Source organism: Anser brachyrhynchus (assembly GCF_964034855.1).
Source record: "Anser brachyrhynchus genome assembly, chromosome: 5".
Taxonomy (NCBI): domain Eukaryota; kingdom Metazoa; phylum Chordata; class Aves; order Anseriformes; family Anatidae; genus Anser; species Anser brachyrhynchus.
Window position 1 is genome coordinate 9,363,919 of NC_137699.1, and position 13,770 is coordinate 9,377,688.

Here is a 13,770-nt window from a genome sequence, read left to right on the forward strand (position 1 = left end):
GAAACAAGATGTTTCCAGCTGACTGCAGGTGGAGCAATGTACAGAAACACCTCCCCTTCTCTTGGCCCTTTCTGCCTTCCCAGTATGGTCCAGTGAGCTGGGCTGGCTGCTCTTCATCTGCTCTTGTACACGGTGAAAGAGGAGAGAGCCCAGAAGCCCCCTCGTGATTACTGAAGCCATGGTGACCGTGCACAGGGACAAATGTGGAGCAGTCACCTGGGCCATCCTGCGCCTGCCGAGAGGGCCAGGATGAATGGCTGCAGGCAATGACTTCTTAAACTGATCCGGCTAGATTTTCAAGAGCATGTCTGATCATGGCTTCAGAAACGCAGTGCGTGCTTAATATAACTCCCAACCCGTGCTGTGCTGGTTTGTATCATAATAAGCATCAGCGTTAATGGAGTGCATACGAGTTTTGTCTCCCCAGACAGCAGCATACATAACACAACTGGTACGCCAGTCATCTCAAGCTAGTTATGCAAGGTGTTTTCTTCCACGTTTGCAGTGAAGTCACCAGGTTTCAGCTCTGTGTTGACCTGCAGAAGACTGAATGCCAGGCACTCTCAGCCCTACACAGACTCAATTTGTTACAGTTCTCTTTCTGTTGTTTTTTTTTTTTTTAATAATTAGTTGGTTTTGTTTTCTTTTTTTCTTTTTTCATCTTGTGGGCTATCATTGCTTGCCTTTCATGTCCTCCACTTACGAAGAATAGTGCTTTATTAATGTTTTTTGCTTCTTCCTGGGTCATCCCTCGCAGCTGCCCGTTCTTGGGGCTTCTGTCCATGTAGACCCAAACTTAAGCTTTTACTCTGGATGTTTTTCCATTTTTGTCCCTGACACAGCTGGTTATGTAGCAAAACATGGGCAAACCCAAACCAGGCCCTGTCTGTACGTTCTGCCTGCTGTGGCTGCCAGTGATGCTATCCAAGTCACCACGCTGCTGGAGTAGGAAGATGAAAAAGCATGTTGATTCAGAGCATGTTGCACGAGGGAAAAGCACACGTAGTTTTGCATAAGAGTTTCTGTTGTCACTGCCAAAGCCAGGCATCGGACAGGGAGCACACAGTACTGCGTGGATGAGGATTTGTGGTGGGGCTGTGAGTAGCACCTGCACCTCCGTTGTGAGGGTTCACAGCTGGAGCCCAGGCTGAGGACCTGCCTTTGGCCTCTGAGGTGGAGGACCGTGGAGTTCTTCCAGGTGTGGAGTTCTTTTTTGTTTTTTTTTTTGATGCTTTGAAACATGAAGAAGCTGTGAAACCCAAGAGCATACGTGAGCGAGTAGTTGTAACAGGACTAACTGTAACACGTGTGCTGCAGTTCTTTTTGAAAGGCAGCAAAGCCATTTTCTACATGTGTTGCTTCTGCTAATACTTACGATCAGAGTTAATGTAGGGAAAAAACGTGAAGGCAATAATGTCCAACACTTACCAGTGCTAGTGTTCTGGTTTGCATTTTTTGTGGAGCGTGACAGAAGAGATCAGCTGTCAGACTGAAAGATATTTCTCCGTTTTTGCTGATGGTGTAATGTTTTATTTGCCAACATGGTTCATAACTGACTTTGTTCAAGAACTGCATTTGATAGTCGCGTTTCATTAAAGTAGTTGCTTAAGGTGCGTAGCAGTACCACAGGACAATACATATGACAGTATACGGCGCTATTGACAATGGAGGTACAGGGATAATCATTCAAAGGAGTAACGCTCTCTGCAATCTGTGAGACAATATCAAGCCACCTTTCAAGGTTGTGTTCCAGTAGGGTACCTACAGGAGCTGGAGGGTTTGTGGGGAGGAGACTTCTGTAGTTACCAATTGATGTGGGTAAGCTGATTGTAAGCATGTGAATTTGTTAAAATGTTTTATTAAAAACATCTAAGAAGATATTTTTATGAAGCTTTCTTTTATGGGTTCATGTGACTTGAAAGAGTGTTCACACGTCGCTTCAGTAAACTCTCAAACTTATCAGTATTAAAATATTTCAGTAAAACACATTTAAAAAATGTTCAGGAGTGACAGGACTTAAATCTACTTTTTTACTGCTTTGCAGTTTGTGGATTTACCATGGAAATTCTTTCTGTTTCAATCCAGGCGTTTAGATGCGAACCACATCACAGCCGTACCAAAGGACAGTTTTGAGGGCCTGGTACAGTTGCGTCACCTCTGGCTGGATGACAACAGTTTGACAGAAGTCCCCATCCATCCGCTCAGCAACCTCCCCTCTCTGCAGGCGTTGACGCTGGCCCTTAACAAAATAACACACATTCCTGACTATGCATTTACAAACCTGTCAAGTCTTGTTGTTCTGTGAGTATTTGTTACTTTGCTTCATGGGTCACTTGGATTGTCCCCGGTTAGAGCTTCAGTTTATCTAGGATGGCACTGAAAATGGTATTTGGCTGTATTTTAGCTCAATTGTCTAGTAACGGCCTATACCACCAGTGCAAGTTGTTATCATGTATACTCGACAGTCCACTGCAGGTTTGCTGAAGACTTTCTCCTATACAGAAAGTCAAAAGTGCTATGGGTAGTGAGGTTCCCGGATATCTTGATACCATATTTTGATTTATACGTTTAAATCATGTTTAATTGCACTTCTGGATAGTGAGTAAAGGTTTAAAATAGGTTGTTTTGACTGCAGGCAATCTATTCTGTTCCCATATGAGGATGAGATGTTTCTGTCTGGAAGTGCAAGACATTTTGCTGCATTATCCATCCCATGAAATGTTTTTTCTAAAGCATTTAATTGTCTTGATTTCATAGAATAATCTGCTAATTTGTTAATTTACGTGAAGTTATTCACTGATCTTCATTCTTGTTTTGTTCTTTTTCAGACATCTTCATAATAATAAAATAAAAACTATAGGAAAACACTGTTTTGATGGATTAGACAACCTTGAAACCTTGTAAGTATGCCTCTTAAAGTAATTCTTTGTTCAGTGTCATTTGTCTCATTCACAGCTTAATTGAGCTTTATGGTGAAGATTTTGCAAACAATGCATGTGTGCAGCACAACACATACCTCCAACACTTATGTCCAGCTCAGGTTTCGGAAGCGAAGGCTAATATCAGTGCAGTGCTCCACCAAAACTAATTAACTATGTTGAGAAGCGGGTAAATATTAGCCTGGGTGAAATGTCGTGCAGGATGATGTGGCTCTAATGTTCCTGGTCCTGACCTAGCTGGTGTATCTTTGCATAGCACTCCTCTGAGTCAGCTGGATATATCAGAAGTGTTTGAGTGGCCCTGTTATGTGATAAGGGACAAATATTTGTTTCTCAGATTTACCGTGGGATTAAACATATTTAAAATACGCTGTCAGAACTGTTGTGTGTCAATAGGAGGTTTCTCAGAGGGCCCTAGTGGGTTGTTTCTCCACTGCTCCTCCTCTCTTACTGGATGGGCACCACTGCCTGCCAAGGAAACTCTCTATCTCAAGTGTCCAAGCAGCTCCTAAAGTGATCCTCAGCTCCTGGGTTCCCAGCCTCTCGAGACTGACATGAGTTCACTTCAAATACTGGCAAATATTAAACTGATAGACTGCTTTATCTGAAACATTGAGCGTTGCATTCCTTCTGACAGAAATAGGAGATGCAGGTGCACCCGCACCACTTTCCCCTTGCCTCGAGTCTGTTGTCCTTGCTGACAATTCATACTTATCCCAGTACCACTTTTCTATAGTGGCCTGTCAAGACAGGGTCTGGGCTCTTTTCAACCTCCAGAGCACCTCCTAGGAGAGGAATGGCCTTCAGCTGCTTGAGTTGCATTCCCTGTTTCCCTTCGACTTGCTCAATGAATGTCTAGTAAGCAGTGTTTCCTTCAGCGGTGCTTTTAGTTATGCTTAAGAGAATGCTAAATAATTAAAACTAATGAAGGAGGGCAAGGGCGCACGCTACAGCCACTGACAACCTCTGTTAACATCAGGAGTTTGGAGGAGTCCAGGAACATTGCTTACTCCAACTACCTTGTCATTCTCTTGGAGCCTTCAGTTATTAAATTAGGTAATAACCAGGTACTATGTAAATGCATGCAGCTGCTGTGAGACTAAAAATGGTTTTGTTTCTCATAAGCAATCCTTTTTGCAGAAGTTTATAGCAGGTTCTGACATAACTGCTAGAATGGTGACAGGTTAACAGTCCACGTCTGTATCATTGACGTGCACTGATTCAGTGTGATGTGATGGGCTTTACCTATGCTTCTCTTTAATATTTAGAATTGGTTTTGCTACAAGGTCTGCTATTGCCTAATGGCTTATTTACTATTTATTTTCTAAAACCAGAGAGAAAAGTTGTCAGAGTAAGCTAACAAAGAGTAATCATATGTGTCTACTTTTTTTTTTGTCGTTGTTACTTTAAAATCTTAGTTCATTGTCATGTAAATTCATTTGAAGAAAAATCTGTGAGGTGTTGAAAAATACTGAGCTTTGCTGTAAAGAAATGTCATAAGTTATTAGCTGGTTATAAAGTATGTAAAACATCAGAATACTGAATCTAAGTTAAAAATCAAGTTATTCAGTAGCCTAGTTAAAGATGTTCTGAAAGTTTTCACTTTCACAGAATTGTCTTAACTAAAAAAGATTTTGTTTCATAACCATGATAAGTATTTTCTAACTTTTCTGTTTTGTTTCTTCTAGGGATTTAAATTATAACAACATGGTAGAGTTCCCTGAAGCCATAAAAGCCCTCCCAAGTCTAAAAGAGTTGTGAGTATTATCTATTATCCCTTTTTAACTCTTTTCTTTATCCTTTCTGTAAATAAAAAGAGAAAAGAAATTCCCAGATTTAAGAATGCTCATCTGATTATGCAGCAGCCTAGATCAGATCAAGTTATGCTAAGTGATGCTGTAATTAAAGGAAAATATAATCAACAGCTACAGAGGGAACCTATTGAAAATGATTTTGGAGTTATATAACCAAGGAATTTATTCAGGAGTACCATTAGCATAGATCTTAATCATGAGCTGGTTTTGGCCTCCCATAGCAGAATTATATATTCACTGATTGTGCATATTTTCCTTGTTCCCTCCTTAAAAAGGGAAAAGGAGAGAAAGCATAAGATCATGTTTTGGACAGAATATTTTCTTCCTACTGAAATATTTTCGGTATAGCTAGAGTGGAGTAGACAAAAATCATGCCTTCAAACTTGCTCCTACATACTCCAATTTAACTACAACCTAACTTTTGGCAGGATTAGGAGTTGAATAGGTGTAGTGTATCCCCATAAAGATGACGACTGTTGGTTGAATCTACTGGCGGTATATTTCTAAATGTGGGTTTTCTTTGCTAATATCTTTAGGGCATTTCACAGTAACTACATTTCCATAATTCCTGATGGTGCATTTGCAGGAAACCCCCTTCTAAGAACGATGTAAGTAATTTTCATGCTTCTATTTTTAGTCTGTAGCAGACTGCGACTGTAAGAACAGTGATTGAAACATGTTTTTCATTTCCCAGACATTTGTATGATAATCCTTTGTCTTTTGTGGGAAACTCGGCATTTCAGAATCTGTCAGATTTGCATTCCCTGTAAGTATCACCTCAACTAAATAGTACAATAATTTGATATGAAATGTTGTGGCTAAAAACTCGAAATAACTGAATTTCCCAACTGCTTCTACCTCTTAATGTGTAATTTTTTTAATCAGTTAGCTTTAGCAAGCATTGTTATGGTTGGGAACGTCCAGTTTCATAAGAAGTTCTGCTAAATACGCTTTACAACGTTGTTTTTTTTAATCTTCATCACCTTGCGTAAGACATAACCTCAGGCTGAATGCTCAGGTTCTTACCTAAACAAACTCCAGTATGTCCTGGGTGTTTTTTGAACAGGGGTGTACATTGTGAGAATACTTTGCAGGTTAGTGCGTGCATGCTCTCAAACGATATCAGTTCTGGGGGTTAGGAGTAAGCAAAATGGAGTTCCAGCTTTGAGCTACAAACTACCAAAGAGTTTAGGCCCTTTTTCTAAGTGTTTTGATATGACGCTTTCCAATTTGATTAGTTCCAGTTAATTGCTAACAGAAGTAATTTGTTAAACAAATTATTAGTGTAAGAAGCACTTAGAAGAATATCTTCATGTGTAAAATTTAAATAAAGCAGAAATAATAAGGATGTTAGAATGTCTGCTTAGTGAAAATATCTACCTGATAGTAAGACTGCATGTCACAATTCATTTGCATAATAATTTACAGCTAATTTTTGTGGGGATTTTTTTAGGGTCATTCGGGGTGCCAGTATGGTGCAGTGGTTTCCTAATTTGACAGGAACCATTAATCTGGAGAGCCTGTAAGTATATTCTGCAGAAATAATTTCCAATGATTTCTTGGGTTTGTCCCATGTGAAATGATTGAAATGTGATTTAGTGGGTCTGGAGAGCATCTTGGATATTTGTTCTCTTCCTCTCACTAAATGTCTTTGTTGGTGAATCTAGCACCTAACAGCTAAGGCACCATCTTCCGTCTGTTCCTATGTATGCTAGTTTTGTTATACCATCAACGATACAAATATTTATATATTTTTTTTCCTAGAACTCTAACAGGGACCAAGATAAACAGTATTCCTGATAATTTGTGCCAAGAGCAAAAGATGCTACGAACTCTGTAAGTGTACACGTTGTGCTCCTATTTTCATCTGGATCAAAATGTTTTGATGTAGAGCTAATTTAAAGAAAAGGTTTTGCTCAGTTAGTAATGCAAAGGAAAAACAGAAAAAGAAGAAGCAAGGTGTGCTGAAAATAAATGCAAAAGAACAAACTGGAAAACATAACCATTAGGGGGCCAAAGCCATGTTTACAAAGGATGCATACGAAAAAATGGAACAAAAGCACTTTGTGAGAAATGGAGGAGAAAAATACCTTTTGTTTTCCAGGAGATAAATTGGGATGAAGGAGGATGATGATGTATGATTTATTTTCAAATACCTGTTTATCTTTTGAACAGAACTTGAAGGGTTGTTTGCAAGTTTCTAGTCTCCCTTTTTTGCTGCATAGTTTCACAGGAAATTCTGGGAGGTACCAGTACCCCAAATCAAAATCTGCAACAAATTCCTGCATCACATACTAGCCATCCAGTTCATCCTAAAAATCCAGTTTATCAATAAACCTTTTTAGATTACAGTTCTAAGAATTCAGGAAATTTGTACAGTACGATTTTGGGGTATGCATGTATCCAGACATAGAGCTAAAAGGAGCACCTATAGGATCAGAACTGTTGTTTGGAAGGGATTGCATGAGCTGTTGAAGCCACTGCAGAGGTACAGCCTATTTCTCCCTTACATTTCAATTGCAGAACACTAATTTCAGTTGTTAATGTTTGCCAAATAGAGTTTTCAGTTGATTGTTTTTTCTATGCTTGCTCACTTTACATTACTTGTTGAATATTTCAGGAAAGTCAGTGATAATTTTGTTCACCTAATTCAGAGAATTGATGGGGGAGATAGAAAAGTACATTTTAACAATGTTACAAGAATGAAGTGTTGTAAGGCAATAAATCAGTGTTTTACGGAGTTTAAAATAGCGTTATTTCTGTTACTTGTTGATGTATGTATGTAACACGTATAACTGAAGTGCACAACGGGACTAGTCAGGGCAGCTGTCTCCACAGATGATGCTTGTAATTCCCTCTTTAAAAAGTTTTTTTCCTGCCAATCCACTTGGTTACAAGCAATGAGATGTTTCAAGTAGAACAGAATTAAACTAAGCATCCTCCTCCCATTTTCTGTTTTGAAGGGACTTGTCTTATAACAATATAAAGGACCTCCCAAGTTTTAAGGGCTGCCACTCCTTGGAAGAAATGTAAGTAGAAATATATGTTGGTTATTTTATTACTTCTTTAGTTAGTACATTGAATCCTGCTCTCCAGAGTTGTTTTTGCTTCATGTTTGAGCATAAGTACAATTTGGAAATTAAGGCCAGAGTGAAGTAATATGACCCTGTCATGATGGACAGAGAATTTAACCAGTTGTGTTTTCCTCAATCAGCTATGGTTTAATTGTTCTTTTATCACACACAAAAAAAAAAAAGAAGGATGCATGAATCCTACATTTCATAGAAGTATTGCTATATGCATAAATGGAATGAGCACTTAGGTGTTTTCTTTCATGCCTGTTATTTCTTCCACTCTTCTTCAGCTGCCTTCAACTATCAGCCTATGCTTGGATAAAATACTTGCTTTATTCCTGTAGTCCCTATAAAACACATTATTTCACAAAACCCATCTGTGTTTTTCCTTATTTCATTGTTTTAAAACTTCCTAAGCTTTATTTCTAGGTCCCATGCAATTTTTCCATGTGCTTATGTTCCTACTTCTCCTTAAACCTCTCTGCTCCTAATCTTCTTGACTTTTAATGAGATTGGAGATAATAGACTTCTCACAGGTCTTTGCTGTTACACTGACATCTTTGGGCTCATTGTGCACGCTTTTTCCGTAGAACATCGAGCAAAGCATCTTCAGAGCTTGTTGTGTGTGAAGGAAGCCTGTTAGTCTCCAACAAAGGCACCACTGATGTGGTGTTTGTTAGAACATGCTGTTACTGTATACACAGGGGAGCCTAAGGGAGTTTGTCTGGAAGGGACACGAGGAGCAAATTTATTGGAGTATAATTTAATTTGCCTATTAGCTCTTGAAGCATTTATCAGCGTTTTCCTTTCAAAAATCTGTATTTTGAGAAAAAGAAAGCACACCTGAATGTCCTAAAGATTCCTTGCAGAATTAGGTGGGCTTGCGTTAAATCTCTATGACTCCTGAAAATTCATAAAGTGTTACTTTTCACTTGGAAGTAATACAGTCCACCCATGACATTCTCTTCTAAATAATAAGAGTTGTGAAGTGGGATTGGGCAAAGGTGCTAAAAAAAGAGCTTCATAATTGTACTAACATAGCTAATGTGAAATGCAGAGCAGATACCTACACAGTTTGTCTTCAAGGGGAAACTAAATCTCGCCATTGGTAAGGCTAAATCTACTTAGTAGCAGCCACCAAGCTATTCCATGGTTTGAAGTCAGCCCGGTTTGCCAACAAAGTTTTGTTTCTTTGCAGTTCCTTACAGCATAATCAAATCCATGAAATCACAGACGATACCTTTCAAGGACTGTCCTCCCTTCGTATCCTGTAAGTTTACACAGTTGCATACTGAGTAAAACAAGATAATGTTTCTGATTCCTTCCTAAAATGATGGCAGGGCTTGGTGTTGCAAATCTGGTTTACGTCCAGTGGCCAGGTATGCTGGATCCTAAGGTGAAGCAAACAATGTGCAAGAAATACTAGCAGCAGCTAGTTTCAGTCCCGTTCTTTTTATTCTTTGTTTTGCTTTTGTAGACTCTCACACGTATGCGTATCTAAAGTGATTTTTCTTGGGTAGTCTACTATTCAGCATTATATGCTTTGTATTTGCATCCTATCTGTTTTCTTTAAGAGAAGCAAACCACTAAACAAAAGTAACCCCTACCTTCACATTAGCTGTATGAAGATTATATAGAAACACTGCAATTATCAGTTAAAAAAAAATACAGAATTTGACAGGCCATTTAAAAGGAATGTCCTAAAAAGTCATAGTGGTCCAGCAGGAGCTGGATCTGGAATTAGAAATCCAACCAAGCAAATGCCCTTCTCGTTATTCTTCTGTTCTCTTCCTCCACCCCTTCTGACTTGCCCTACTGCAGGTGTGGTTGTCACCAAAGTGATCTAGCTGGCACCTTCACCCTGGGAATGGGTGATGCCAGAGCCTGCCTCTGCCTTGCTGAGTTGCCAGGGTCAAGGAAGGAAGGGAAGGGGAGCACTAATGGGATGCAGCTACTAATGGGATGAAGCCAAATGCGGCTGACTGGCCAACAGATTCAGCTGCTACTGCACTTGTCCAGCTGGGGAGAGAGGGGAGGTGGGAGGGTCATTCAGCTTTTCTGTCAAAGATACAATGGGTGTGTCACGTTAGCTTTTTTCTCAGAATAGTGGCTGTTGCAATGTTTTGATGAAACTGCTAAAATAATGTTATTTGGCATTCATTGCAGTGACCTCAGTAGAAATCAGATCCATAAGATCCACAAGGAAGCTTTCATCACCCTTGGAGCTATTGTTAACCTGTAAGTAGGCTATTCTGTATGGGAACCTCCTTTCTCTACCGTTAAATTGCTGAGAGAGTAAATGCTTTTAGCTTAAAACTGGTATATCTCCATCATTTTTTTTCATCTGTGTGGATCACAAAACCTCTCGTGAACTGAATGCATGCAGGACACAGTAAAATGAGGCATGCTTCTTTAAAGTGCCTGCTGCAGCGACAGTCGTTTTCCGGACCACAGCCTTGGTGCAGGACTTTAAAGACTTCCTACTCCTAAAAGTACGCTATAGGATCTTCAAACTTGCTTTGTTGTAACGCTATCTTAATATTCATATTTCAGAGACCTAAGTTTCAATGAACTCACTTCAGTTCCAACTGAAGGATTAAGTGGACTCAACCAGCTTAAACTTGCAGGCAATTCCGAGTTGAAAGAAGCTTTGGCAGCGAAGAACTTTGCGAAGCTCCGGTACGTTGGTAAACAACACTACAGAGTGCCTCGCTTTTCCTTTGCCTGTAACAAGCAACGTGACAATAAATGAAGCCGGTTTATTAGATAGTACTGATGACAAACGATCAGGCCCTTCACTGAGTCCTGCAGTGCCTCAACATTGGTGTATATTAAGGTGTATCCTGACTATTCTGATGGAAAAAAAAACATTTGTAGACGATTTTCTTGGAACCTGTTACATTTTTCCTCCACTGCTTTTCAGGCAGATATAATCAGCTGACTTCAGATTAGTGGTTTGGATGGATTCCATTTGTTATTGAACTGAGCACATCTGTCTTTCAGTGCGTGGAAAATGGGAACAAACTCACAGGTGCCTGATTCCATAATCACCACACTTCATACATATGCTGTTTATTCACGGAGGCAAATTATATAAGAGTAACAGTAATCATTTAAATTGGAACCTGTTACTGATTTCAATACACGGTGGATCAGACAGTGATGAACTGTTTTGCATTTCCAAGATCGTTGTACACATTGATATTTCAATCCTGAAGAAGTAGTTAAAAATTGTTTTCCATACTGTCCAGTGGAAAAATGGGCATGAAGATACTGTTAATTTGTGTAAGGCTATTAGAGGGTTCTTTGTCAGTCTTAGAAACAAGCCTTGGCAATCCCGTGGAAACAACACATTTTTATGTTGTTGTTGGTTTTGATCTGTGCTTGAGAACTAATGCACTGTGGGATCCTTCAGACCAATGTTCCTCCTAAATATTTACAAGAACATAATTCAGGAACAATACTGCAGATAGTTGATATTGTAGCCTTGAGTCAGAAAAAATAGCTTTTGGTCTGCTATTACTGAGTTGTTTATATGTACTTTTAAAAGCTCTGTATGCAGCTATACTTCTTTTCTACACAGATTAGTAGCATGTACCATTTCCAGAAAACACACAGAAAGACAACAGCAAAATATATATGTTTTTTTTTTTTTTCTGGCCAACAAAATGAACTGAAAAGGAAACATGAGTTTTTAATGCTGTGGTCATTTGGGAATTAACTTTCTTACAAAACAGTTATGCTGTAATTAACTTGCTTGGTGAATTTTTGATTTAATTTGTACAGTAACACCACAAATATTGGTCAGAACTTGTTTTGTATAAGGAGGAAAAGTAAAAGCAAAGAGATAAATGTCACAAAATATTTTTGGTACTCCTTGCTGTAGACGACACTTGGATGCATCACCTGTCCTTTATCTCAGTGAAAAAGTTAATCAGAAGTGGTTACAACTGATGCAATTTAAAATTTATTTTTTTCTTAGTGACCAGACAAAATACTTCTGTTTTAGCACTGAAGTGTGCCGCTTAATGTTTTTTTAATAGGTGGTAACCTTGGTTAAAGTTACAGCAGGTAAGTCTTCATTGTTCTGCCTGTATTTCAGGTCGCTCTCTGTGCCATACGCTTACCAGTGCTGTGCGTTTTGGGGTTGTGACTCTTACTTAAACTCGGATGCCGAAGATTCCAGTCACCAAGATCAAGGTACCTTGGTGGATCGTGAGAAGGGTAAGGGTACTTATCCTAGTGAGGAATATGCGTTAGGACAGCAATAGTTTTTTTTGGGCCAGACTAGACCAAATAAAATGTCTATTGTCTTTGAGTAAGAAAATATGGAAAATATCATCTTCATAGGAGTACAGAAACCATCTGTGAAAGTGATTAGCAGTTCCTGGCCAGGTGGGCAATGCCACGTTCTTTCTAAATGTGTGAGAACTGACTGTTGTTTAAAACTATTTCCCACTGCCAGATTGTTTCCGTTATTTTCTGCAAGAGCAGAAGATGTTTTATTGATCTCAGTATTTCAGCCTTCCTGTACAGAAAGCTTGTCCTTACGCTATCTAGTTCAAGGCCTTGTAGATCTTTTCTCTGTTGATTAAAAATGTTGCTGCTGTGTTGCAAAACGCTGTGAGTAGTTACCCAGGGCAGTAGTAACTTACCCTGCTGCAGCAGTTTCTGCGCTGAGTGTTGGACCATTTGTGACAAACTGGAACAGCTCCGCTTGTTATAGGCTAGAAAGCTGGTGAAGTGTTGTGTCTTTGATCTTCCAAAGCTGTACTTCCATCCTAGGCAGCTTTGTTGCATTTCGTTCTTTTTTTTTTTTTTCTTTCTGCAACTAACCTGATTTTCATTTTATTTGGGTACAGCTGATGCAGATGTTCTGAGAAATGATGAAAATGCAGAACTGGGACAGACTATTATTCACTGTACACCAGCAACAGGTAAATCTCATAAAGTGCTTTAGCCACATGGCAAACTTTAGGCATGGTGTTACGCAAATAGCTGTCTGCAGAATTGTGTTGTGTTCCTCTGTACAGAGGTTAAGCTGCAGTGCTTGGGTGAAACTTCATTTGATGCCGTTGTTGTTTTGGACAAGCAGTCACAAAGAATTGGCTCAGCTTTAGACATAGTACTGTATGGGAGAAATATGTTACAAAAAAACCTGAAGTTGGTTTCCATATGCAGAGTATGTTAGACTGTGATACTTACATTTGGGGCTTGCTGTGTTTGCACTGCCCCCTAATTCTGCATTACTCTTGCCAAGGAAATATCTGTGGAGCAGACTGTATGAATGCTCATCTGCTTCAGTGAGAAGTTAGCCTGCGCTTTAAAAAGCTTCTATCAAACTGCTGTCATTCGTGGTTTAAGCTAAGCCTGATGTCTTTTCAGGAGAGGATGAGGAATGCTCACGTGATCTGTTCGCTCAGCCCTGCCTTAGCAGCATTAATTGACAGCAGAAGACTGTTACAAGTAGCTGGAGTAGCATCTTAAACTGCTACAGATATTTGTGCTATGGGTACTCATATTGGCATACCAGAACTACTTCGATTTGGGCTTGAACAGCCCAGGAGTGTTGAAAGCCTTTGATCTCGCAGATGAATATATTCATACTAGGCAGTTTCATTGCTCCCCTTCTGCTTATCTTCCTTCTTCTGCACATTTCCACACACGGTTCCGCTCAGCTCCTAAAGCGGAGGCTGTGCTGCCTCTTACTTCCTCACCTTTGCCATGGGCTCACAAGAAGAGAGAAGCTTTTATACATCTTGTATCCTTCTGTTTGCATAAACAGGAATACGTAGATAAGGGGGAGAGTATGCTTTGAAGAAAGCTGATTCTGGATGAACGCGGGTTTTCCAAGCCTGGTTTCATTCTTTTCTCCTTTACTGGTATTTTACATCCATTATGAAACTTCATCTGTTTGCTCTTCATCTTTTGGGATAGCTCTGG

General features: G+C 39.5%; 1 protein-coding gene across 3 annotated transcripts in view; it reads left to right on the plus strand.

Annotated features, from left to right (window-relative positions):
- The window catches only part of LGR4 (leucine rich repeat containing G protein-coupled receptor 4), a 75,535-nt gene that overhangs the window by 56,676 nt on the left and 5,089 nt on the right, over window positions 1-13,770 (plus strand). For 2 of the 3 annotated variants that reach the window (XM_080593089.1, XM_080593091.1), the window contains exons 5-17: window positions 2,086-2,301; window positions 2,829-2,900; window positions 4,628-4,696; window positions 5,290-5,361; window positions 5,448-5,519; window positions 6,207-6,275; window positions 6,518-6,589; window positions 7,717-7,782; window positions 9,026-9,097; window positions 9,994-10,065; window positions 10,381-10,506; window positions 11,930-12,051; window positions 12,690-12,764. In XM_080593089.1, coding sequence (XP_080449215.1) covers window positions 2,086-2,301; window positions 2,829-2,900; window positions 4,628-4,696; window positions 5,290-5,361; window positions 5,448-5,519; window positions 6,207-6,275; window positions 6,518-6,589; window positions 7,717-7,782; window positions 9,026-9,097; window positions 9,994-10,065; window positions 10,381-10,506; window positions 11,930-12,051; window positions 12,690-12,764 — 1,175 coding nt within the window. The remainder of the gene's footprint in view (window positions 1-2,085; window positions 2,302-2,828; window positions 2,901-4,627; window positions 4,697-5,289; window positions 5,362-5,447; window positions 5,520-6,206; window positions 6,276-6,517; window positions 6,590-7,716; window positions 7,783-9,025; window positions 9,098-9,993; window positions 10,066-10,380; window positions 10,507-11,929; window positions 12,052-12,689; window positions 12,765-13,770) is intronic. The other variant, XM_080593090.1, reaches the window with a different exon arrangement.